This window comes from Oryzias melastigma, linkage group LG11 (genome assembly GCF_002922805.2).
Source record: "Oryzias melastigma strain HK-1 linkage group LG11, ASM292280v2, whole genome shotgun sequence".
NCBI lineage: Eukaryota > Metazoa > Chordata > Actinopteri > Beloniformes > Adrianichthyidae > Oryzias > Oryzias melastigma.
In genome coordinates this window covers 9,306,931-9,332,527 of record NC_050522.1, presented here as the reverse complement: position 1 = coordinate 9,332,527, position 25,597 = coordinate 9,306,931, and the positions used below count along the sequence as shown (strand labels likewise).

Below are 25,597 nucleotides of genomic sequence, written 5' to 3'. Positions count from 1 at the left end.
AAAAAAAAAAAAAAAAAAAAGATAAAATTACAGGTTCAGTATGCATGACAAAATGTCAAAGTCTGCTGTTCTTACTACAAAACTAAAGAACAGAAATCTGCCAATAGGATTTTTTTTCCTTTGGCGACTAGAGCTCTTTTAAACAACCAGCTTATTCAAATGTAATCATGGAAAATAAATTTAATAATGGAAAATTAACTGTGGATTATTTGACTGTTTATGAGTGAATATTTAATCTTTTTTTAACCAACATAATCCACATAAATCGGATGTTTTTTGAGTTCATACATGTACCTGGACCTTATAGCTAAGATATAAAAGAGCCCCAAAACATTCTGTTTTGAGTAACTCCTGAATATTATTCTGGTACAATACTTTTATCTATTATATTCTATTTAAATATAATTTCTACAAGAAAACAGAGGCATTTGCAGAATCCACCATAAAATTGCCACACATTTTTGTATTTTTAAGACAAAATGGTTTAAATTTCAATGATCTATATGGTTCTAAATGTAGTTTCTTGCCTATTTTATTTAATATATAAAAGAAAAAAGAAGGCCAGATTATTTTTTGAGTAATACTGGTAAAAGGCCCAATAACACGCCTTACATAGTTATATGGGGTAAAAAAAACAATAATAAAAAAAGCGTACATCTAGAAAACAAATGACTAAAGTAGATAAAAGTTAGTAAACAGCAACATATGTGAAAGATGGCATTAATTCAGTTGAAGTCACATAATTTATAAAAAGCTGCTTTTTTTATTCAGCCGGTGCAACAGAGTAATAAGACATCCATACAAAAGTCTGTCAATCGGAGTGATATGAGTGAAGCCAAAACACTGACATAACTCAGAGCTGTTATGAGACTGAAATGTGTAACAATTCTTGAAAGAATAGAGTGATTGCATTCACGGAAATCGGACAAACGCAGTCATTATTTCAACTGTAAACCATAATTTCTAAGGTACTTGTAGCTTTCACTTACACCAGAGTTATTGTAATCAAACAAAGTGTGAAGAAGAGCAGATAGTAGGTTACACGTGATCCGTTGTGTTCAGCATTAAAGAGTCTCTGCAGACAAACTGTAAATACTACAGTAACATACATCTGATAAATAGTAAAGACAGTAGACTGTGATCCAAAAACACCGTTGTGAAACAGCTTAAAAGAGAAAAAAAAAACCTGAAGAAGTTGAACTGTGGTCGTTTAGTAGCCCAGAAATGTGCAAACTGTGCCCGAGAGGTTTGGACGTCCAGAAAAATACCAAAAAAAAAAAATCAAATAAAACCTGAGAATGAATCTGTATGTGTGTGTGAGTGTGTCGTCAGCACTACCTGCTCAGGAAACATAAACCAGTGTTAAAACGTTACTGTTGTACAAGAACTAGAACATACAAAAATACAACTCTGCATAACTTGCTTTTTCCTTGCTAACACCAACACAACAGCACATGGAGAAATACCTGTTTGCTGCGCTCAATCCATACGAATAGAAATCCTTTATCCACCCAAACATTTGCAAAAGGCAAAACACTCACTACTCTACATTTATTATTTGACAATGCACATATCAAGTTATCTATCATGTCACCTAGCAGGTATCTTTGTACAGTACCAAAGCCTAACCTCTATACATTCCTTACATACACAAACTCCTCTGATCCTCTATAGATGGTGTTCTCGATGAATACTGTATGCCTCAGCATCATTATTAAAAAAAAAAAAAAAATCAAGTAACAAGTATATAAGACTTGTCAATAATATTAAAATTAAATACAGAATATTGGTATCAGTATTTTGCCAAATGTTTTTCTGTTGCTGGTGGCGCCTATTTCAAGGCTGTAAAATTTAAATAACTGGATTTCACACTAGTAAATGCTCATAATAAAATACTACAAGTATGAAAGAAAAAGTCTTAAAGTAAGTGGCAGGATAATCTGTTTCATCACTGTGTCAGCACTCTGCAGCAGCCATTAGAATCCTGCTACTGGCTGGTCTGCAGTTACTCTGGGTGTCCACACGGTGGCAGCATCACTGAAGGTGAAAATGAAACATGGAGGAGCTAGCTGGCTTTTTGAGTCATTGGAATAACTTGATGGGTGCATGAGCACATGCTTCTGTCTGTGGCGGCGAACAACGGTCGTGTGTCTGTGAGTGTGCTTGCATTGTTCATATTCACACTCCCACAGAGAGCGGAAAGGCAGGACGTCGTCCACCTGCCGCTCCTGGCTTCGGCTCCAGCACCTCGACTTTTTCGCCAATGCTTTCTGGCTGTCCGTTTAAGTTTCACAAGGTTGGAAAAAATAAAAATAAAAAGCAGCAATATGCGAACCATCAGTTCACGATAGGACAAAGTTGTGCACGGTTCCAGGGGGAAGGAGGTGCTGTGTCACTTTCTGAGGCTTTGTACACTGACCATAAGAAGCATTGGCCCCTCAAATCCATATGTTCATTTAGAATGTGGAAATGAAGTTGAGCTTTACCGAAAAAAAGGTGATTGTCGGATCAGGGAAAAGACATTTGTGCGGTTTTTAGACCCCAATTTTTGTTCCATAACACATGTACTTTAAATACTCTGCATTTTTAGAGGAATCAAATAGAAGAATGAATCAACATAACAAATAAAATGGCTTCAACAATTTTGAACACAGCCCGAAGTAGAATAAAACTGCCAGAAAAGCTTCTCCGTTAGCTTATCTTGGCCCAAATTTGATGGCGACCGGACGATTTTTCTCTAAAAGGTGGCATTGGTGTGTGGCCGACGGGCACATTTGGAGGTAGCCCCAGGATTCACCGGCTGGCAGAAACTCTTCATATCAAGTGCCGCCAGACGCCCGGTAGCCTTACAAGATTCATGACCACGCCAACGATTTTTCAAAAAAATCGGTATGAAATCTTATAGATTCTGCCTCCCCATCGCGCAATGGCAGCTGTATTTGTGACCAAAAACGCCAAACGTCAAGCTTTCAGGATCAACAGAAATGAAACCACAAAAATGACTGACAGCAAAGCAAGAGGGGGCCGTCCTCAGCTGGAGGACAGTCCTCACTTTAACAAGAACCATCAGATTAAACATGGAAACGTTGTTTAACACAACCACTGCACATTTAGTGCACCAGCTCTCTTTGCATCGCAAACGCATGCAAATCTAAACTTAAAAAAATAGCAATTATGGGAACCAGGTGGATTTAGTATTACTGTTCTCCGTCTCATATTTGAGGAGGGCTTATCGTGTGACACAATTCATCACTGATGCAGTCAGAACTGGCCTCAAAAAATCACATTTGGTCTTTAGAAAGTGAGGATGAAGACGTTTCCAGACCTCACAGCCTCTTTAGTTTAAAAGAGGTAAAAGCTCTCTAGACTTTCTAACTCCTTGTTTTTTGTTTTTTTAAGATGTGTCTTCAATTTGAAGTCTTTTATATAAATATCAGTATCAAACTGACGTAATTCATGCATTTTTGATGTTGTAAGAACAACTAAGCAAAGGGGAAGGTAAAACACTTCTTATAGAAAGTGTACAGGACAGCTAAAGGCGGAGGATCAGGCTGTTCTTTCTTCCATGGTGGGGCTGTTGCTGGGGATGGGCTGTGCCGCGTACACGCTTCTGCTGTGGCTGTCCAGGCTCTGAAAGTAGGGGTGACTCAGGGCGGTGAAGGCCGATATTCTCCTGGAGGGGTTGAACGCAAGAAATTGCTACAAGACAAAAAAAGGACAGAGGAGGGTGAGATGAGGCCTTGTGTGTGTCTGCTTCATCATTGAGGGAGATTCACACCCCCCCTTACCATCAATAGAGCTCGTCCTTGCTCGTCTATGTCTGGAACCAGGTCTTCTATGGGTTTGGGGGGCCGGGGGGTGAAGGCACTCTGAGGGAGAGCAACTTCCTGGGGCCAGTCTTCTGCTGACGGCACTCCAACAACACTGAGAACAGCAACAGTGATCAGGATTAATCATCTTCTTTTATTGATGTTTAGGTTTTTAGGATGAACTTTTAAATGTTTGGACACTACAGAACCAAAGACTCTTGGTTTTAACTTTAACAGACTGACCTCTATTAGGGGTCTTGTAAAACAATACGTATCACGATACATGTGTCATGATACAATATGTATCCTGATAATATTTTACAATTTATAACTTAAGAATGATCTGAATATTAATACATTTTTTGCAAAAGTAAAATTCTAAAACAAATGTTTTTTAATGATGACTAACACCGGGTTCACGGCACACCGTGAAATAGAGGCCGCTTCCGTTCGCCGGCCTTGTTAACCTATAATGTAGTTCAGGGGTGTCAAACTCAATCGCACAAGGGGCCAAAATCCAAAACACACCTTAGGTCGCGGGCCGAACAGGATAAACATTTATTGAACACTCTGAAACTAAAAAAAGTAACTTTTTAACATAAGTCTGACCTAGATTACCTGCAATAATGCTAGTGTGAATGCTGTAAGCTGAATTTGGCCGCTGATGATGCTGAAATTGATAGTTAAAAACACGAAAGCTGATAGCTAGCTAAAATATTAGCTAAATGTCAAATTAGCCTAGAAAACAAACAAAAAAATAGGTTAGCCAAAACAGCTAGCATGTACCTGATCAAATAGCTAAATTTCAAAATAGCCTAAAAAACTGACATAAAAGCCTAAATTAGCCAAAACAGCCAGCATGAAATTATTAGCCTAACTCCAAAATATAATAATAATAATAATAATAAAAACTAATTTAGCCAAAACAGCCAGCATGAAATTATTAGCCTAACTCCAAAATATAATAATAATAATAATAATAATAATTTAGCCAAAACAGCTAGTGTGTAAATATTAGCCTAACTCCAAAAATCATAAAAACTACAAAAAAGCCCAAATTAGCCAAAACAGTTAGCATGTAGCTGTAATATTAGCTAAACACCAAAACAGCCTAAAAAAACGTAGTAAACGCCAAAATAGTCCAAAAGGCAGGAATATATTCCAGAATAAATCAACTTAAACCTTAAATAAATGTAAATATTTTACTCTCCATAAAATTATATTTTGTCAAAATTATACAGATTAGAAATTAGCGCAAGACAACATTGAGCCATTAATAAGAATAAAATAAAATGATCTGGAGGGCCGGATAGAATTACCCGGACAGTCTGATCCGGCCCCCGGGCCTTAACTTTGACACATGTGGTGTAGTTCATACCAACCGCAAAGCGCCGTGGAGGACCGCAGCGCTTTGCGCCGTGCAGCAATCATTTCGGTGTCTGGTCTACTTTCAAAATATTATCAATTTTCAACAATAAAATGCCGCGATTGACAAATGCAATCATATTTTTGTATCTAAGCAGACTGTAGAGATGAAAATAAACACACAAATAATGCAAAACACACAAAACAAACAGACACTAAGACACACACGTCTGGTGTGAACTGGAGGTGAAGTGGATACCGCGCGCACATCGCTTTGGAGCGTTTCTGTGTCCAGTGTGAACCCGGCATAAGACTGCAACTGTATCTCATAAACAAGCAGCTTTTACCCAATTTATGCTGCTTTTATTTTGGTAATTTAGGACATTTTTAAGTAAAAGTTAAACCGAACTACTTTAAAATAACTTTAAATCGGTTCAAGTATCGCCAAATAAAGTATTGACTGAATCGATAGTTTCGATCTCTACCAAGAGTCCCACATCTGCATTATAACTTCATGGCTTCATGACTGCTGCAAAATAAGTGGAGATGACAACAGAAGGAAATGCAGCTCCTATTACTTACTCAAAAATCTTTCCCAGCTGATCAACATCTGAGTTTCCTCGAAATAGCGGCCTGGGAAGCAGAAATTAAAAACAGGTTAGCCAGACATTTAAAAAGAAAAAAGCATACTGATCCATTCCTGCTTTGGACATCAGCTTTAAGGCTCCCTCTCCCCCTTTAGATGAGCGCTATAATGTTTGGCTCGGGCCAAAAGAGGAATGTGTGAGTCTTATGCGAGCATTTGAAGTTCAGATGTTGTCGGGGTTGTGGAGAAGGGTTGAAAAACCGCTGAAGGAGTATGGGAGGGAAGGAACAGAGATAAAAAAACGGTAGGGCTGCTGGTGGTTCCTGTGGCTTTGGGCAGTCTTCAGATGCCCGTGGGCGGTCATGGCTTTGCTTGGCATCCACTCGGATTCCAGTAGTCATCAGCACAGGCCTCCTGTTAGCCACACAGGACAGAAAAAGCCTTTTTGTTCACATGTGCATCTGCTTTTTCCTTTTCAGCAGAGTTGATGTGTGTGGGAGATAGGAAGAGTGAAAAAATGGATTATTCTAACAGACAGAGTGAATTGAGAAGAGGAAGCTTTGGTCGTATGTGTTGACTGTATATGAGAACCGAACTGAGTGACCACTCCCACTTCTCTAAGAAGCCAAAATCCCATAGATTTCTAATAAGAAACAAGCGGTTGTTAGTTCCAAATTTTTCCACTATGTTTTTTCTTTTCTGTAGTGCAAGTTATTCAGGTTACAAACTGACCAATCAGAAGCCTCCATGAAAGTATGTGGTTTCAAGTTGAACGTTCAAAACATTTAAATGACGTTGTGTCCGAATCCCCCCCCTAATCACTATATAGTGAGTTCGCCATTTTGTAGTTCTGTCCGAATTTACTAATTCCAAATCGAGTGCACTCAAAATTTACCAGAAGTCTTTGCAAAAAACTAGCATCCATCGATGCTCACTAGATTAGCGGATATAGACCACAATGCATTGCGGTTGAACAATTTCGAACAAAAAAACATATTTAAATGCAATAATTGAATAAACCATCCACATTTTTACCACCAGAACACAGTGGAGTCATAAATAAACATCGTGAAATGTTCGTTTTTATTCGATTTTCACGTCGTGAAATCGATGACGTCATATCCTGTTTTTAGAAAAAGAAAAGTAGAGAGCATCGCGCCCGAATTACCTTTAAAATGCAGGGCACTATATAGTTTTTTAGTAGTTCAGGATTAGGGGGGGGAATTCGGACACAACCAGATTCTCTGAGTACGCTTTCAAGTGGAAGGGGTGTGGCCTTCCAGCAAGCTCACTCCTGATTGGTGAGAGTGGTTGCCCCAGAAACGCTGATTGAAACCGACTCAGACCAATCACTGCTCCTTGATGTCGTCTGGCTCCAACATGGCGGCGTCCTTATAGCAAAAAAACTGGGAGTGAATTGACTTCAAGGTGGAAGTAAGTCATTTTATATAGTTGACGTTGCGCTCACTTAATCCAGTTCTCATGAATCCAGCATGTCCAAAGTCCGGTCAGTGGGCCAAAAGCGGTCCAAATTTCCAAGCTTATGTGATAAATTAATAAGTACTTGGTAAGAACTATGAGTTCTCGATTGTGATTGGCTGAATTATGTTATAAGCCACTGAAAACCTTTGATAAGAACTTGAATTTCTTACTTTAGGGGCAAACGAGAGGAGATCTTTGTATTAATGCTTCTGAATAAGATAAGTATTTGTTATTTTCCTGTTCACATGATTAAACTTTAAAAACTTCATTTGAACCCAGATTTAATTTGCTTTTTCAGACATTTTATTCTTTTTATTTCTGGTCTTAAAATAAAAAAAAATCACAGAAAATTTGGTAAAAATGTATTTACAGTATTTTTGGAGTATAAAGTGTTGTTTTTTTTATGCATAATTTGGTTGTAGTTTTTCGTCTTTATTAGCATTTTTTGGCTGCTGCGACTTAAACTCCAGAGCGGCTTATTAGTCTGAAAGATACGTTAGATATAATTCTGTTCAATGCCAAGAAATGAAAAAATATGAAAATACAACAGCTTTTAAACAATAAATATGAATATTTATTTTATTTTGATAGTTTATTTGAATTTAATGATATAGGGGGTTAAAGGAAGCTAATTGGTTGTCCCTCACACATTTTTACCTTACCAAATGTGACCCTCTTTACTAAAGGTTTGGACACTCCTGTCATAAACAGTCAATGGTCGTATATCTTAGGACATTGGTGAGAAATTTTCAACTAAAAACGCTTAAAACAGAACATTTGAAGGAGAAAACATTGGTTTTGTGCTACCTTCTGCACATAGATGGTTCATTTCCAACAGATCAATAGGTGTGCTTCTATGTGCATTTCATCTTTTGAGCCACATGGCCGCTCCAGTGCACCCCTGTAACTGAAGTCAACACAGACTGTCCAGCCACCACGTGCTTCCCTGCTTTCCACATGCAGGAAGCCATAACTCCTTTTTCTTTATACACACTGAGATTTATCCCATTCACAGGTATTCTGCTCAGGATTTCATAAACTGAACCCCATCTGCGTTTTTCTTTGAAGGGCAGCTCTTTAAGATCACACCAAACCAGTTTTTGACTGTTGCAAAGAAAGAAAGAAAAAAAAACACCAAAAAAATTCACCTACAGCAAAGTTATCAAGCCAAAACAAGTACAGCTGAGATCTATTTTTGAACGCGGAGTGGTTTGCTGGAAAGGGATGATTCCCATAAGCCTGGCCACCGGCATGCAACAGTTAACGGCATGAGAGGTGCACGGTTCGTGCGCACGCACCACTTCTCATACAAAGATGTCCACGCGTGTTCTCCCACAAATGAGTGGTGGGAGGGCAATGATTGAAAAGGGGCCGGGAAGCGCAGCTGAGTCACACTTCCTTTGGTGCCAGGGCAGCTCTGTCCCACATTCCACAGAGACAACCTCTGGAATGTGTTCATGTGTGCGCGCATGTTTGCACGTGACGGCGTCTGAGTGGAAACTGGACAGAAAAGCTGTGGGTGTTTGAAGAGTGGAATCCTTATGTGTTCAGGCTGGATTCGAGGCATCAAATGCGAGGTTTGTGTGTGCACTTTGGGCACGTGAATGCTCACCTGTGTGCACACACTCTGGGATTTATTCAAAGGTTTCCAAACTATCAGAAAGTCGGTCCTGGTGCATTAAGACCCACTTCAATCATCTTTTGATCTATTATTAAAGTGTCCCCGTGGTCTTTTCATCATGTTTATGCTGTTTTTCAAACAGAATTTTTTTTCTGCTTCTGATACACAGCAATTTGAATATTGAGAAATGCTTTTTTTAGGCTTTCTTTATATAAGTCCTTTGCCAGAAAACACGATTTTCATCAAATGAATCCATCACTTACTAAAACACTATGATGCAGAGGTGAACGATGTCAGCTAAAATATCTTCCTGCAGGATAACGTCATTCAGTTTGATAATGAAAGTCAGAAAAATCCTCATAGTGTTTTTTTGTTTTATTAGTAAAATAAACTTTTTGACTGTGGTGTGATAAAGCTGTTTTTTTTCTTGCTTTTTTTTATTTGACTCATTAACTTAAGAAATATTACAATGACAAAAGTCATTTAAACTGTGTCCTCCAATAGCTAAACGGAGTAGTTTAGTTTTTCCCATCAGGCTACAACCTTAACATGAGGATTTTTATTTTTAGTAGAGCCCAGGCCTACTAAAAGTTTTTTTTTTATTTTTTGCTGCATCTATCAGTTAGGTCAGCCTGCATAGACTTAACAATGATGGAAGTTTAATTCAGAAACATTACTTTGAGGAAAAAAAGTTAAATGGATTTTTGCAGAGAAATTTTCATTCTAAATTCTGACATCCCAACAAAATGGCCAACGCCCTTTATAGTGCACTAAATAGTGAGCAGTGAAGAAATTTGAACACAACCATAATTAGTTAACAGAAAGAAACGTTTCTGTCCAGAATCCTCAGATTGTGTTTGGCTTCCATTTGATAGCAACCATTAAAGCTTAGCAAAGCACAACTTCCTGTTTGAAAAGGAAGGAAATCATTGCAAGAAATACTTCTACTTTTAAAGAAATTCAAAGCCTAAAGACGAGCATGCTGCTTCATTAATCATTTACAGAGAAATCTGTTAATTTGGCTCTAGAAAACCAGTCAATAAACTACTGTCACTCACAGCTTCAGCCGAGTCTCATGCAATACGACAGCTGGCTTTTTTTTTGGTTTTGTATGTCATGTCATGGACAAAAGTTACTGTTTCAATAGAGGGTTATAAAACTTCGGGCACATGAGGTATATATTTGTATAAACCCCTTCAGGCTAAACTTTATTTATGTCAATTATACATGTTTTGTTGGACGTTAAAGATAAGGGAAAAGGTGCAGGATGATTAAAGGAGGCAGGATTACAAAAAAAGGTAACAAGTTACAGGAGGTTTATCCTTATTATGGTCAAATAGATGTTTACTAAAAGGATGGGTACTGTAAACAAAGTTTTTAAAAAACATGTTAATGACCTGCAGACTGGGTTGGATTTGTTTTGGACTCAGCTCTTGCTTAACTAACTCACGAATTGTATTCAGGGCCTCTTTTCTAAAGGCCCTAACGGCATGATGAAGCTGAATCCATTTTTAACGTCTTCTCACTGTAAAGCTGCGTTCATGCAGAATGTAATTTGTGCATCAAATTAGAATCAGACACATCTATGTGGATGAGCGGCAAATTCATTGCTCAACAAAAAGGTGTTAAAAAATGTGTATATAAGTATAATGATGTTGAGAGATCAGGTTTTTGAAGAGTTCTACAAAAACTTCAGTAATCACATCTCCGTGTCTGAGTTGAGATCATTCAGAGACTCTCCCAGTACGGTGAGCTTCACTCCTGCTGCAAGAGCTGCGTCTGAATGATGGCAGCTTTCAGCGGTACTTCCACCTCTCTGTGATCCAATTTGACGATATGCAGTCTCGCATTAGTCCGAGGAGGGAAAAATACAAACAAGAATAAAATTAGAGGATCGTTTAAATATTGTCTCGATACAAATAAGAAAAATATCATAAAGTTTCATATAGCTGAGTCCATGATTGGTTGATGCAATGCGTCTTCTTCACCAAAGTTCTGATTTTTTTACTGCGGCGAAGACACTCAAATCGCACAAGGACCTCCGATCGCATCTGTACATCGAGTGGACAGTCCTGCCGCGCGAATCGCGTTCGGTGTAAATGCAGTTTAAGAACCACAAAGGCCCCATCCCACACCAGGAGAAAGCTCATGTCAAGCCTCCTGCCTAAGGAGCTGTGATAGAAGTGCAATGTGAGGGCCGTGCCCATACGTCAAGATGATCAAGTCCAGGTTGTTCATGGACACTACAAAGGGTAGCAGATTGGAAATAGGAAGACATAAGTCATTCAGAGAGGGAAGGCTCACAGTCCATGTGTCCATTTACACTAGCAAGGAGGCTATCACCAAGCTAAAACTGGAGAAAGATCGCAGGAAGATCCTGGAGCACAAAGCTGAGACTCACACTGATGGAGAGTAGTAAGATAAATACAAGGAGGCCGTTGAGAAGATGCAGGAGTATTAATTATGATTAGAATATGTTTTGAAAAATTAATTTGTAGCTGACATCTGAGGATAACTAAAGGTTTTAGAACTGATAGGACGCTGATATAACGGTATCCCATAAACATACGTTTCCCACAGTGACTCTTTGAGCACGTGTGACATTTTTTCAGTCCGAAAAGTAGAAGTTGGGTTGCAGTGAGTGATGGGGTGTCAGGGCGGTTGGGGAAGGAAGCAGGGCTGTTCCGCATGGCACTAAGCGCTACTCTTATCTCCTTAAACATTCATGATCAGGCGCTGATACAACTGTTCATTAACAGACGCACCTCCACTGACACCGTGCTTCTATATGACTATTCACATCTTCATCCATGGACGGAGGAAGGTTGGTCTTTTTCACACTTCCTCAAGCTGGCTACCTTTTTCTTTTTTTTATTAGAACAGCTCTCAAGTGTGTTACAAGTTCGTTACACCACAAACTGACAAATACCTTTACCAAGAGGCAGATTCTTGGCTTGCTTTACAACCACAACAGGCAGCCAGGGTTACTGTAATGGTTTGATAAGCCAACTGAAATGTGACTGCACATGGTACGCCACGCGCATCTGACAGGGGTCATTTGAGGAGAGGACTCCTTTCAGAAACCCCCACATGATTCCTTCTGAAACACATCTGTGAAATACAACCAAAGGGAACAAAATGTGTAGAGATTTGTCTATAATTCTACGCATTTAATACTTTTTCAATAAGAAAAAAAAATGGGCATTTCATTACTATTTTTGTTGCAAATTAAAAATATTTGTAAAATGAAAACAATACTACCCCCCAAGAAAATTATATATTTTTAATTCAACCCCTAAAGTTTCAGGAGCAAAATAAACCCCATACGTTTATTTCACATGCCGTCACCACATTTCAGTGTTGAAATAACAACAAAAAAAGATGGTGGTAGAGTGGATCACACTTACTAATAAAATGAAAGAGCAAAGCACACTAAATAGAGCTTTAATGGTGTCTGATTCTCCCTTGATTTAGTCCCTGCCATTGGGATGATATGCTAAAACCATAGCGGGTGCATTTATATCTATAAAATGAATGCCTGGTTTAGTTTTTTTGCCTAGTTTACAGAGATATCAATACAAACAGCTGCTGTGCACAGATTTTTTTAATATCGTTTTGGCAAGAACTGTTGAGCAGTAACATGTCAGGCCTTTTCCATTATGTTGGTCTGATTACATTAGGTCCTGAATGAGCAAGGCATCATAAGTAGATTCAGCAAAGAAAAACTGTTAGCCATGTGGCTGTAAAAAAAACAACACAACACAAAATTGCTATTTTTCACATCTTTCCATTTTACTGATATGACAAAATTATTAATTTTGATAAAAACAAAAATCTATATGAATATTCATTTATGTTTATTAAAAATATAAGTCAAAAGAAACTAAAAACAAACTAGCAGTAACAAAATGATGAAGGCAGTTCAGGTTCAAATAAACTCAGTGAAATTCCACGTGTGGTTCAGAGGTCATTTCAGTTCAACTAATGTGACAAAAACACAAACAAAGAACAACTCAAACAACATATTTATTGTATTTGAGTAGCTTTTTAGCATCCATTTTGTCCAGTCTGCCTGATAATTGTTTTAAAAAATGCAGTTCAGTGGATGAAGAACATGAAGTAAACAACCCAGAGAGAAGGTGAGGAGAATGACTTTCTCTAGCACAACATTTCATCTAGATGATTTAGGAGAATACTAACTTAACTGGATTTCTTTTCTACATTATAGATTTGTGCTCCAGCGTTGAACTAAAACAGCTGACCACTCTGCATTATTGTCTATAACTGTTAAGTCAATTATTTCATAATTAATAAGTCTGTATTGAGAACTTCCACTGTGTCAAAAATGTATCTTTAGTGGACTTAAGGTCTGTAATACGGAGCCACTAAAGAGACAACAAAGTAAAAAAAGAAAATTGAAGTAAAGAAAAATTCTGGGTACTATCTGGTAAGCACCAGATAGTATCTGTTTTTTTTTTTCCTGGCTATTATCCGGTGCGTACCAGATACTATCTGGTGAGCAGCAGTTACTATTTGGTGAACACCATGGTAACCATAATATATAAATATACATATATACTGTATATATATGCAGCTACTTTGACTTGATCAGTACCTTCAATCCCACACAGTTAGATGAGCTGTTGCTCCTAAATCATTAACGACCCACTCTGAGAAAATTGTGTTTTTTTTCTGTTGATGGAGGACGTACATTAAAAAAACTAAGCTCAAAATTGCATTTCTGAATATTTATTTATTCAAATCTTTGTTATTCAGGAGCAGACAGAAAATTGTAGCTTGAGAAGGATTGTGCGACGTAGAAAATGCACACACAAGCTCCCTGCTCTGGTCTATCTTTAATTTCCACATCCCAGCAGGCATCATGCTAAGAACTGTTGCTCTAATGTTGCTTGTCGTTTTTGTTGCACTGGTTTGGGGGTGTGAGTGGCTGTAAGCTAGCGTGAAAGCATGTAAACAGAGAGCTCTCAGTAACGGTGAGGGTAGAAGGACATGGGCTTCGTTAAAACAATCCCACCCACATCTCATTTCTAATGAACTCTGCAGAAACTATGTCCTAGAAAACATTTTATTTTGGCTAAAAACTGGATAATCATAACTAAAAGACCAATTTTACAAAAGATCACAAGATGATATCCAAAATGCAATTTTCAGAAGCACTTCCAAGAACAAAACAGACTTCTATTTGGAGAGACTGCTTTGAAGACCTCACCTTCTCCTGAACATCTCTGCGAAGATGCAGCCGACGCTCCACAGGTCCACCGGTGTAGCATAACTGGACTGGAGCAGAACTTCTGGGGCCCGGTACCAGAGAGTCACCACCTGCAACAAACAGCAGAAAACTGTTAAGAACTGACCATAAAAACGCAAAGACATCAATGCAGTTCTCTGTGCAGCTGCACTGGGTAAATGTCACCATCAAGGGGGGGCTCCTGCACACACCCTCACACAGAAGGTTAAGTATTTCTTTTTGCCCCATCTTAGTCTTACGTAATACATGAAATCATATCTGGCAGGACATGTTTCTGTTCCCACTACTGACATCGCAAAGTCTTTCCACAGCAGGTCCACATGACTACACTCTCAGAGCATTTTTGCTGAGTTGAATGCATCCAGACAATATAACTCAGGATATCATGGCACAGTTATTTATCCTGTCTTCTATCAAACCCCTATAACAACAGTCATTTTGTGCCACTTCACACTCTGCATGGTTTCCAAATTTGTCCTTGTAACTCCTCAGGGACCTCTCAAAGAGAGTGTGCATGGCCTGCAGGAAATCAGCATTGTTTATAGCTACAGTAGGGAAAGCCTCCAGACAAAACTCAATGACCCTTCGTAAGAGAATGGACTGGATCCAGGTGCTTTCCTCAGCTCCAGATTTTTTTCTCCCCAACAGCTTCTGGCTGCAGTTCCCTGTTCAGACACAGCAGAGCATTTATCTGGATATTTGGGTCTGCTGCAGAATCAAAACAAGACACCAAGATACTTCTAGTTCCGGTCAGCTCTGTGTAAATCTCACTCAAGAAATGGCTAAACTTTGAAGTACATCACTACAAGTACCTATGTTTTATTTATATTAAAATACTCAAAAACGATGAATGTGAGTTCACAAAAGCTCAAGATTTTATTTAGATTACAATTTTATTTTGAGGATCATTAACACACGTCCTCAAACTTTGTTTCTGGTCATAATAAAGCACTCACAAGCATTCAGAGTTAATTTCTGAAGAGTTTTGGGACACTTTCATTGTTCTGCAGCAGACTTGTGACAAACAGAAAATTGCAACAGAAGCAGCTGAGGTTGCAACACCAGTTCTTGATTGACACAAGCAGGAGTCTAAAAAGTGTAGACTATTCTATGAGTATCTCTGCTGAGTCCCTGCAGCTATCCCATTTGCCCTTCAAAAGTTAATTCCTGTCTTTGCTTCTATTATTTTGCTATTTTTTCCATCTCTGTGACTACTAAAATATGATGCAACTTGAAACAAATACTAGAGAAACTAACATTGTTTAGTGCTAGAAATGATGTCTTTAATAGTCTATTTTCTTCTTGATCAGTCCTCCATCCATATCTTTATCCTTTTTCATGTCTAACTATTAAAACATCTCAGTTTTCATGTTGTGTCAGATTTATCTCAGGGGGATCTATTTGTTTTATGTTTTACAAACCAAGAAAGACATTCTGAACATAGGCTAGAATCGTCTTGAGGTCGAGTCTTCTTATCCAGACTCAACTTTAAGACATTGTCTCTTGAATAAATGAGAACCTCCATTAATATATTTATATCCTATAGGATAGATTCCCTAAAAGGCTTGAACCACTGCAGCCCACATAATAGGACTTTTTGAACCTTGAGTTTGCTAAAAATGTGTAAATCTTTGATCGTGATCAAATCTTTGTTTTCATTCTTTAATATTTTAACTTATTTTTCAATGAAGAATCAAGTGTGTTTATAATTTTAATTTCCTTTGACTACAGTAACTCTTCAGTCGATTGCGCAATTAATATAAATCAGTTGATTCTGACTGTTTCAGAGGAAAGCAGCTTTGCACTGATATAATAACTGATTCACGTTATGATTGAAGAGTTATGGTACGTCAAAGAGTTTGTGTCAGCGGCGACATCTCGGGTGTTAAAGGGTTAAATTATAGATTTTTTTAATGGGAAAATGTTCATGTCTGTCCAAGAAAAGTCTTTACATTGTGTAGTGATGGGTTTTACAGCCTTAAAACATCTACAATTAATGTAAAAAGTCAAGATGACTGCTTCCTGGATGTTATTTATTGCAGGTTATTTCCATCCATCCATCCATCCATTTTCTTAACCGCTTCATCCCTTTCGGGGTCGCGGGGGTGCCGGAGCCTATCCCGGCTACTGATGGGCGAAGGCGGGGTACACCCTGGACAGGTCACCAGTCTGTCTCAGGGCCACAATCACACACCCATTCATTCTCACAATCACACCTAGGGGCAATTTAGAGTCACCAATTAACCTATGAAGCATGTTTTTGGACGGTGGGAGGAAGCCGGAGTCCCCGGTGAAAACCCACGCATGCACGGGGAGAACATGCAAACTCCACACAGAAAGGTCCCAGACGGGATTCGAACCAGGGCCTTCTCGCTGTGAGGCGAGAGCGCTAACCACTGCGCCACCGTGCAGCCCTGCAGGTTATTTTTGGTATGTAATTTCTTCACATTCTCACTCCCAACTCATCACATATAGACGTATATGACGCCACCTCCACGTCACTTTTTGAGGTTTTGGGTGTCCCAAACTTGTTATTTTTGTTGTCGTGTCCCTTACTCTCAGTACGTGGTACTGGACGTGGAACCAGTACAGAGTTAGGGATAGTGTACCGATCCTCGTCCAAAGGGTTGGGAACCCGTGATTTAATGGGAACAGCCAGCACGTCAAAAAACAACGAGTTTGGGACTCCCAAAATGTCACATAGTGACGCGGAGGGGGCCCGAACCATAGGTCCATATATGAGGAGTTGGGAGTGAGAATGTTCTGGTAATTCCACTGTAGAGTTAAAACACAGATCCAATGCAGATGTATTTATTTCAGTGGTGTCAACATATGAAAGAAGAAGCCATAAAAATCCAATACAAAGTCATGACTTTAAAAGACTGACAAAGCCATTAAAATACTGGTTTTAAATCATGTTTTTAATAGATAAAATCTAAAAATGTTATCATAAAACATTCTTATTTAAATCTAAAAACTTCACTTAGGATATGTTTTGAAGTATACTGATGTCAGTAGGCAACAGGGACAACCAATGCATATACAAATGGGTTAAAATGAGTTTTTTCTGCGTTTCTTTTGAACTCGATGACACTATTAATAGGACCCGTTTTGCAGATGTGTGATACTTTCATCTCTGCTTCCTGATTCAGTCGAAACAGAGCGGAAGTTGAGGCCGTTGAGATGAATCGGCAGAGACATGTGACCGGAGAAAGACACGCTCAGTGTGAACACTGACTGTTGGGGTCATTGAAAAATTTTAGGAGTGAAACCTAAAGAGAAAAAAAAAATCCTGAATGAAACTCAACTAAGTGTCCATTCATATTTTTAAAGTGTAGAGCAAAAAGAAAAAAAAACATACTGAGCGTCATTTTCTTTTACTTTGTGCATTTTATCATTGATTTTGTCTTTACAACGACATGCAGCTGTTAAAATATTTAAATATTAGTCATTTTTTAAGCAAACCCCTGGTCACGTTCCTATAGCTTTTGCAGCCGTCAGCTCAAATGCCTTCAGTCTGTTGCATAGATTTGATACCCTGCAGAGTGAAGTGTGCTGCTGTGAGTACATACAAAGCCTTCTAGGAAGAACCACAGACCTCATATAGCCGCCTCAGTTATTCGAAAACGCGGCCACAAACTGCAGATTAAAGCATACACTTAACGCATGCAAATACTAGCAGGGACGCAGGAAGACAAATGAAGATAAATGAAGCTTAAATCACTCTAGAATGACACCTTCACCACTTCCTTTATGGCATTTTTTTAAAACTAGCTGTCTATTCTTGCACTTCACTGAGCTGCTCTGCAGCACATGTGTTCATGCCAAAGTCAAATTTGATGACATATTTACTATTTTCAGAAAAGTAAGTAAGTAAAGGTCTGATTGGTTGATTATTTCTTTTGAGCATGAGCTCCTTTGCAATTATACTATACCAGGAGTCTGCAACCTTCAACACTTAGAGCCATTCAGGTCAATGTCTTATGACTTCAACCCAGTAGAAGCCACAAAATCTTATTTCACTCTTTACAAACATAAGATACTAATTTGCATTACTATGTTATGATACATATAAATTAACTATTGTTTTAGCATCATTAAAACATAAACTAAAGAAAAAATAGATTCCATTTTTGACAGAGCTTCTTGACTTCCTTTCAAAATAAAATACATTTTATGTCATATAGGATCCTCTCAATGCAGTAAGTGTAGTAGTAGTACATAGGGTTATGTCAGCGGAGAAAAAAACAACAATCAGTTTGATTTATTGTTGTTGATGCAACGTCAGACAGAAATTTGTAAAACAGAACTGTTTTTTCACACTATAAGTCCTTCTGGAGCACAAAAAAAAAGAGAAAAACTATGATAAAAAGAAAACATTTATTGTCAAGCCCGGCATAATGCTGCTTTGTTTTTAAAATTTTAATACTGATGGGAAAACTAACAAACGCCTATTTCTTCCTTTTTTTTTTAATTGCACCTGAGTAAGTCACACCCCCAACCAAACAATGCAAAAAAACGCAAAGTATACTCTGAAAAATACAGTAAGTGACCTTTCCCATATTTTTTAGAAATCCGCCTTATAATCTGGCTCGCCTTACGGAGGAATTCTGGTTGTGCTTACTGATTTCTAATTTATTTACTGTGGTACACACCACTCCAAAATCGGTCAAAACGTTTTAAAACGACTTTGGTAAAGTGTGATGCTTGGAGGATTATGGGTACTGTAGTCAGGAAACGCGAGGAGTGAGACATACTGTGCTTCAAGTAAATAAAGTTTGACTGTTTTGTTTCACTTGATGAGCCTTGTAGTCCAAAAAACTACAATGATTTAAGTGTTTTTCTTCAACCAAAGAACCACAGTGGAGGGGTAAAAGAACCTCACATTTCAGACTCCTCTTCTATGCCATAAAAGTACAATCACATTGAACGCGAGTCGCCCATCAGGGGCGTCCAGTTTCTATGTTATGTCAATGTACCGATGTGATAAGGCGTCCCGCGGCTTGATTTGTGCGCCGGCGCAGCGGATGAGCCTGGCAGGAGTACGTTTAGTGCATTGTGGCGCGTCAGGAGTTCCAAAGTTGAAAGTGGCAATGAAGATATGTCGCGTCAACCAATCAGGAACTCAGCTTTGGTGCATGACGTGCTACTGACACATTCAGTGGAGATTAATCTAAGTGTCCTATTCCTAAAAATTGTAATAATTTTATTCAGTAATTAAAAGATTGTCTAATTTTTTTCTCATTTTTATTTTTTCTAAAGTGGGACAACAAGTAATCAAACTGGATCACGGAGAGACAGAAGTACAGCTAAAAGCGTCCGTCATTCAGACGCAACTCATGCACTAGATGGTGAAATTTACGTAACTTTTTTTTTTATAGGTGCGTCGAAAGAAAGGTGTTTGATGCAAATTTGACAGTTGGTTTATTTAAACCAACTGTATAAAAATTGTGCAAACAATTCTGGTGAAGATGTAGGATTAGTGCACAACTGAGTGTGTGGGCTGTACCAATGAAAAGCGTCTCTGCTATCCAACAAACAGGTTATTTCCAACTATTTGACCAATTTAACCAAATAAAGACTCAATAAAAATATTTCTTCCTGCAACCTTCACTCTCTGCATGGTATCTAAAACACACTAGCATGAAATTCAGCGGAGCCGAAATCTAACGTACTCAGGAATGGATTCAGCTTAACCTTGATTCTGCTACCGTGTTACTGTTACAACAGGTATTGGTCTGAGTCACCACAGAACAATGAGCACAACAACTGTTTTAGCAAAGATGATTACAGCAACACTTCTGCTGTCCTGGGAAAGAAAGAAAAAAAACTTTCCAGCCTTGTTTCTTTTTGTGTGCGTGTGCTTTTCGCCTTCTTTTCCTCCCACCATGTTTGGATTCCTAATTCTTTAGTCTGGTTGTTTTACTTTTCTCTGTTTTGATTCACTTCCAACCTCTGCTCTCCTTCTATCTTGGTGGCATGAAAGCGGATACAGATTCCCATGTACAGTACACCGCATGAGTCACACATAGAACAAATAAATGTTACATTCTCGGCTGCTGCCTTTGCGTTTCTAACCCGATGTTTCCTTCCTCGGAACAAAAAAACAACAAATACCCCCAGATTAACTAAATGAGAAAAGTGAAAAAGTTAGGCTGAAAGACGGGGAGAGAGTGTGAGGCTGACTCCAGATTAAAGGACAACATTCTGGGAATTCCTTTCTGCTGAAAGCATACCCCCCTACCCCCCACCCCCCAGCACCATCCTCTGCAGCTTTCTCTGTTGATCTCTCTTGCTTACTTCCCATGAGGGAGGAAATGGCTTCTCCTGCCCCAGAGGAACTTCACAACACAAGGCAGACATCTGAGCGTGGTCGCTGTGCATCCTCCGGACCTGCTAATACAACGTGCACCAACAGTAAAACAAACGGTGACATGCATATGAGCCTTGATTAAAGTTCTTCATTGGAAAGTATGTTTGTATTTAGTGCATGCAAGCTATCCACAGCATCCAGGCCACTACCGTTCTCAGTAATTATGCAGAGTATCTACCAAGTTTCTCAAGAGCCAAAATCCAACGACATTATCAAAGCTTTACAAGTAGAGTCAAACACCAAAACTGGCTCTTATTAGTAGATAATTTTACCCAAGGAAATCAATTTTAAGTTTAACAAGCTTGAGAGAGTAAGAACGTGTTGTCTATACAGGAGACACAGCAGAGAGGTATGGAGAGAAAATAGTATCACCTCAATTTGTGCGTAACTTTGGATTTCTGCGTGCATAATTCTCGATTTGTAACTCATACAATATATTTTGTGCATGAGTATAAAAATTATGAAATAAAAAATATATATATATATATACCATTTACACATGCACTGTCATGAATCAGTCCTCTGTCTCCCCTCTGGTCATCTCCCAGTGCTGACTGCACTACATCTCCCAGCTACCCCAGCGCACAATCACCCACATGAGACTTAAGCACTGCTCAGAGCCTCACTCAGTGGGAAGTATTGTTTGTGCCACCCTGCCAGCATACCTGAACTTGATCTTCTGTTTCTGACCCTGATTTATCTCTGATAGCCTGCCGCCTACCCTGACCCTCGCCTGGACTCTGACAACTCCAGTCTCTTTTTGGATGATCCCATGCTTGTGATTGACCTCTGCATGTCTGACCCTGATTTAGCTTTGTGGACTTTCAGCTGTCTAAACGAATAAACCCACTGCAAGTGAAACCAGATGTCTGCCTGTTTGTGACATGCACAACTTAAAATTACAACAGCTTCCAACTAACTATACACACAAATCCTTAACAATCATGCACACATTTCTTGTTACGCACACACAAAACCTCAGTTACGCACAAATCTGATGTGAGGCTCTTTTCACGTCTCCAAGATTTGTCCATAAGTGATGCGTTTAAATGCTGCCAGAATGTTGGGTCATGAGAGCTTTCTTATTAGCCACTTTGAACTTAAATTGTGAATATTATCTGGTGAAAACTTGACATTTTCCCACCTTCTTAAACAGATATGCACAGATAATTAATCAAGATGCACAAATCAGGGTGACACTGTTTTCTCTCCATAGAAGGGGATTGATTGACAATTGTGCACAGCCAATCAGGATGCAGGAAAGAAAAAAAAATCAGCAAACAGTGAGAATATAGCGATCGTATTTGTCAAAGCATTTGATTTAATACTTTTATCTAGAAATATATGGGCAAATCTGTAGTCTCCCATCCCATTTTTCAATGCTCTGCTTAAGAGTTTCCCTCCAGTCAGTCTAATGGAGACCTTCAAAATGACATAACGCCTTGAAGATGACAGGAGCTCGTGGCCTGGAGGTGATGGAGTTGGCGGAGTTTGGCCAGAAGCCCATGTTTACATTCCCTCTCACTGAGGAAGCGGAGGATGAAAGAGCAGCCCTGAACACAGACATGTACCCTCTGCACACTCACAAGCACAAGGCACAAAAACATGACTTCAGCAAGTCAAAAAAAGGCACGATGGGCACTTTTACCTTCCAACAGGAAGTGGGATAAAGTGCAGTTTGTTCTTCCGAAAGCCCAACCAGGATGAGTTTTAATCCTGGATTTAACGGCTCCATCATAAATGAAAGTCTTCCTCTGAGAATCTCAGGATAGAGTCTTTAGGTAGACCACATATGGGAAAGGCAAAGCGGATGTGCTAATAATAACCACAGAACTGCACTCAAAGTACAGTAGGGCACAGGCTGTGATGTTGTGTCTCCAGAGGGGCCCCATTCGAAGCCTCAGCAGTCAGCCATGTTATAAACACCATTATTTCACTCCTCCCTCACTTTCTCTCCTTTACTTTAGCAAAGAAAGGACAACTCAGACGCCGTCGCCTCACAAGGTCAAGCCGGAACGAAGGCGGTGGGGGGGAGGTAAAGTCAACCGGAGGGGTCGTGGGTGGAAGCACGAGAGACCTGGGAGCGAAAAATGCAAGAGCAGCACACAGACTGTATACAGTACGACAGGAAAAAAGGGGGCACTGCAACTGTTGCCAAAGTATGCACAGCGTACAGGAATGCTGCACGGGGCCCACAGCAAACGAAACAAAGACAGCACAGTCAGTGGCTCCCTCTCCCCAGTGCTACCACATCCGCACATCATTAACTGGAAAATTCCTGATATATGCTGTCATTTTTCCTCTTTTTTCGGCTAATACTCGGTTTGCTGTTGCTTGTAGAGTCGGTTTGGATACGCAGGTGACTTATTTCCTCTTCATTAACTCAAAGGTTTGTGGATCCATACGTAACAATTGGATACCCTTTTAGTTTAAGCACAAAAAGGTCTGTGTGGTCTAAAAATATGATGGGATTCATTCTAGTATATTACATTCTATACCATGTGAGTGTGTGAATGTTTACAGACTATTCAGGATGACTTTTCTTTCACGTTTTTTTTTTTTCTTAAGTGGAACTGTTTGAGGAGATATTTAAACATTCCCAGAGTGCACGTGCTCAACTGCGTGCAGTGCAATACCGCCACCCCCCACCCACCCTCCTCCTTCCTCTTCTCGCCACTGCTTGCTTGCCTTTTTTCCTGTCTGTCTTGGGCAAAAAGAACCGTCTCAAAAACATGTTACAAACTTAAATATGGAGAGGTTTCAGTATGTATAGAAGTCTCTTATTCTGGTAAGAGCAGACTGAAGGGGAAACATGGGGAAAACACCTTGGAGCAGATAACGGTTTCACTATTCAGCACAGACAGCAGTGACGGAGTTTACAGAAGGCTGTGGGGGGTAAAAGTTAGGACTCTAAAATCAAATAAAAGATGTAAATATGCTTACAAAATCACAACGGTAAGTAGTTCAGTCATTTTAATAATGAAGGATTTGACTCAGAGTCCAAAAACCCCTTGTGTGGTGATGTGCTCAAGATAAGACGTAAAGACCAAAAAAACAAACACTTAAAGGCAAATCTAATCCTCAAACTTTAGCATCACTTTTTTTTATTTCTTTTTATAATCTAAATTCTAAAATGATACTCTGGTGGCTATCAACTTTTTTGGGGGCTAAATCCAATTTGACAGTGAACAGCATGCACATGACAGGCATGCGAGGGTTAAGTAAATGAGCTTCATGGGACCATCCGGACTGTCTTGTACTGCAGTAGATGTTGTTGTATGGATGTATGGAAAAAAGACCCCCCACCCTATAGGTAGCTTTAGGTTTATGTTTTGAAAACAAATCTAACTTAACCTCTAATCCATTCCTCCCCCGTATGTGGATTTGTAGATCACGACAGGAAGTTCTTCAAGTACTTGTCGAAACTCATCCCTTGCATTTTGTCACAATGAATTATTTTGATCAAGCTACATTCACACCAACGGTGTTCACACTGGACAGACAGGGAGGGGCTTCTTTCTCTATTGTTTACTAGCTTATGTCTGCCATCTATCTGGTGAATCTTGCTTTTTCACAGCTCTATTCTGGTGCCCAATCATAATTCTTCCCTTCTCCCTACCCCTCCATTTAAAAGGGCATTTTAGTACAAGTGTGTCTGGAATATTTATTTTTAAACCCGACCCTCCAAGCGGAAGGATCCAAAGTCCTCCGTTGAAAGGGTAAACCACTTCACGCTTTTCTTCAGAAGTTTACATTCAAATGTAAGCAATGACTTCTTGTTGTACCGTGACCTTTTTAAAGTTATAAAATCAATGTTGTTATGTATATTTGAGCGCTATCGCTAGTGGACTGTTGATTATTAGTGACGCCATGAAACGAAAGTGACGTCCAAAATATGAGACACTATTTTTTCAAAACTCTCCGTCTGGAGGGCTAAATTTAGGGGAAGGGATAAGGGCTGGAAAGAAGGGAAGAATTTGGATTGGGCCTTGGGGTCATAGAATTCCGGCCTGACACAAAACCCAACTAATAACCCTTTAACACCTGAGGCGTCACCGACGACGCTTAAACACAAAATTTTACACGCTGTAACATTTGAACCGTTCACACGATCAACATAATTCCAGTAGATTTTGAAGCAGAAAAGCGACGCATCATCCATTTATCACTACCAAATCCCAGTCCTTGATTGGTCAACGTGGTTTAACCCTCAAAGGACTTACTTTTGTACGTAGAGCCCAAAACTTCTCTTGAGAGAGTTTTAAGCCTAAAATGCGTGTTTACATAGACTTTTCACTGGAAGTGGTCGCTTAAATGTGCAAGGCCGAGGTCATGAGAATGTAGCTTTACACTTTACTTTCCCAAATGTCAAAGGGATGTAAGTTTCATCATTAGAAGGTCTAAATCAGGGATGGCAAACGCAATCACAAAGGGGGCCAAAAACACGCAATAGGTCGTGAGCCAAACAGTGGGATATCGTTTCCTTTGTCTGTCTGGGCGGATTGGGTTTTAGAGCGTGTTTTGTTAATGTGTTTTGTTGTCTAGCTGCTTTATTCTGTTCTGCCCTCAGTTATTTTATTCAGTAACGCTATGATGTAAAATGCTAAGTTTAATAAATAAAAGCCAGAAGTCATTCTAACAGATCTCATAGCCTCCATGATTGTAGTGTTGCTTCAATGTGTTATCAAGATAACATCAGGCCGTTAATAATAATATAAAATGATCTGGAGGGCTGGATATAATTACCCCGCTGGCCGGATCCGGCCCCCAGGGCATGACTTTGACACATGTGAACCTCCTTTGCCTCACAATTTTTCCCTAAAAATTGCACCTCTACTGATAAACCCGAACAAATGCTGAGTATTACTGAAGTGTGTGTTTCCGAAATCTCAGCTCACTCATTAAGTTTCCATTCACAGTTTAGTGGAGCCAGTTACAGCTTAACCAGTTCCTTTAATCAGACTGGTGACCTTCAACTATCACTCAAGAACAAAAGGGGGAATCTTTTTTTTCAAAAGCTTGTTCAATGTTTGAAAAGGAAAGTGATAAAATGGGGTTTTAGGCTTTTTTGTTAGTAGGTTTAACTAATATC

At 39.2% G+C, this 25,597-nt stretch overlaps 1 protein-coding gene across 3 annotated transcripts in view; it reads right to left on the bottom strand.

Moving 5' to 3' along the window:
• Positions 1–729: 729 nt before the first annotated feature.
• The window catches only part of cdk6 (cyclin-dependent kinase 6), a 51,547-nt gene continuing 26,679 nt past the window's right edge, over positions 730–25,597 (bottom strand). For all 3 annotated transcript variants that reach the window (XM_024259613.2, XM_024259632.2, XM_024259622.2), the window contains 4 exons: positions 14,094–14,203; positions 5,757–5,807; positions 3,789–3,924; positions 730–3,699 (listed from right to left, as the gene is read on the bottom strand). In XM_024259613.2, the coding sequence (XP_024115381.1) occupies positions 3,547–3,699; positions 3,789–3,924; positions 5,757–5,807; positions 14,094–14,203 (450 nt within the window). In that variant the 3' untranslated portion in view covers positions 730–3,546. The remainder of the gene's footprint in view (positions 3,700–3,788; positions 3,925–5,756; positions 5,808–14,093; positions 14,204–25,597) is intronic.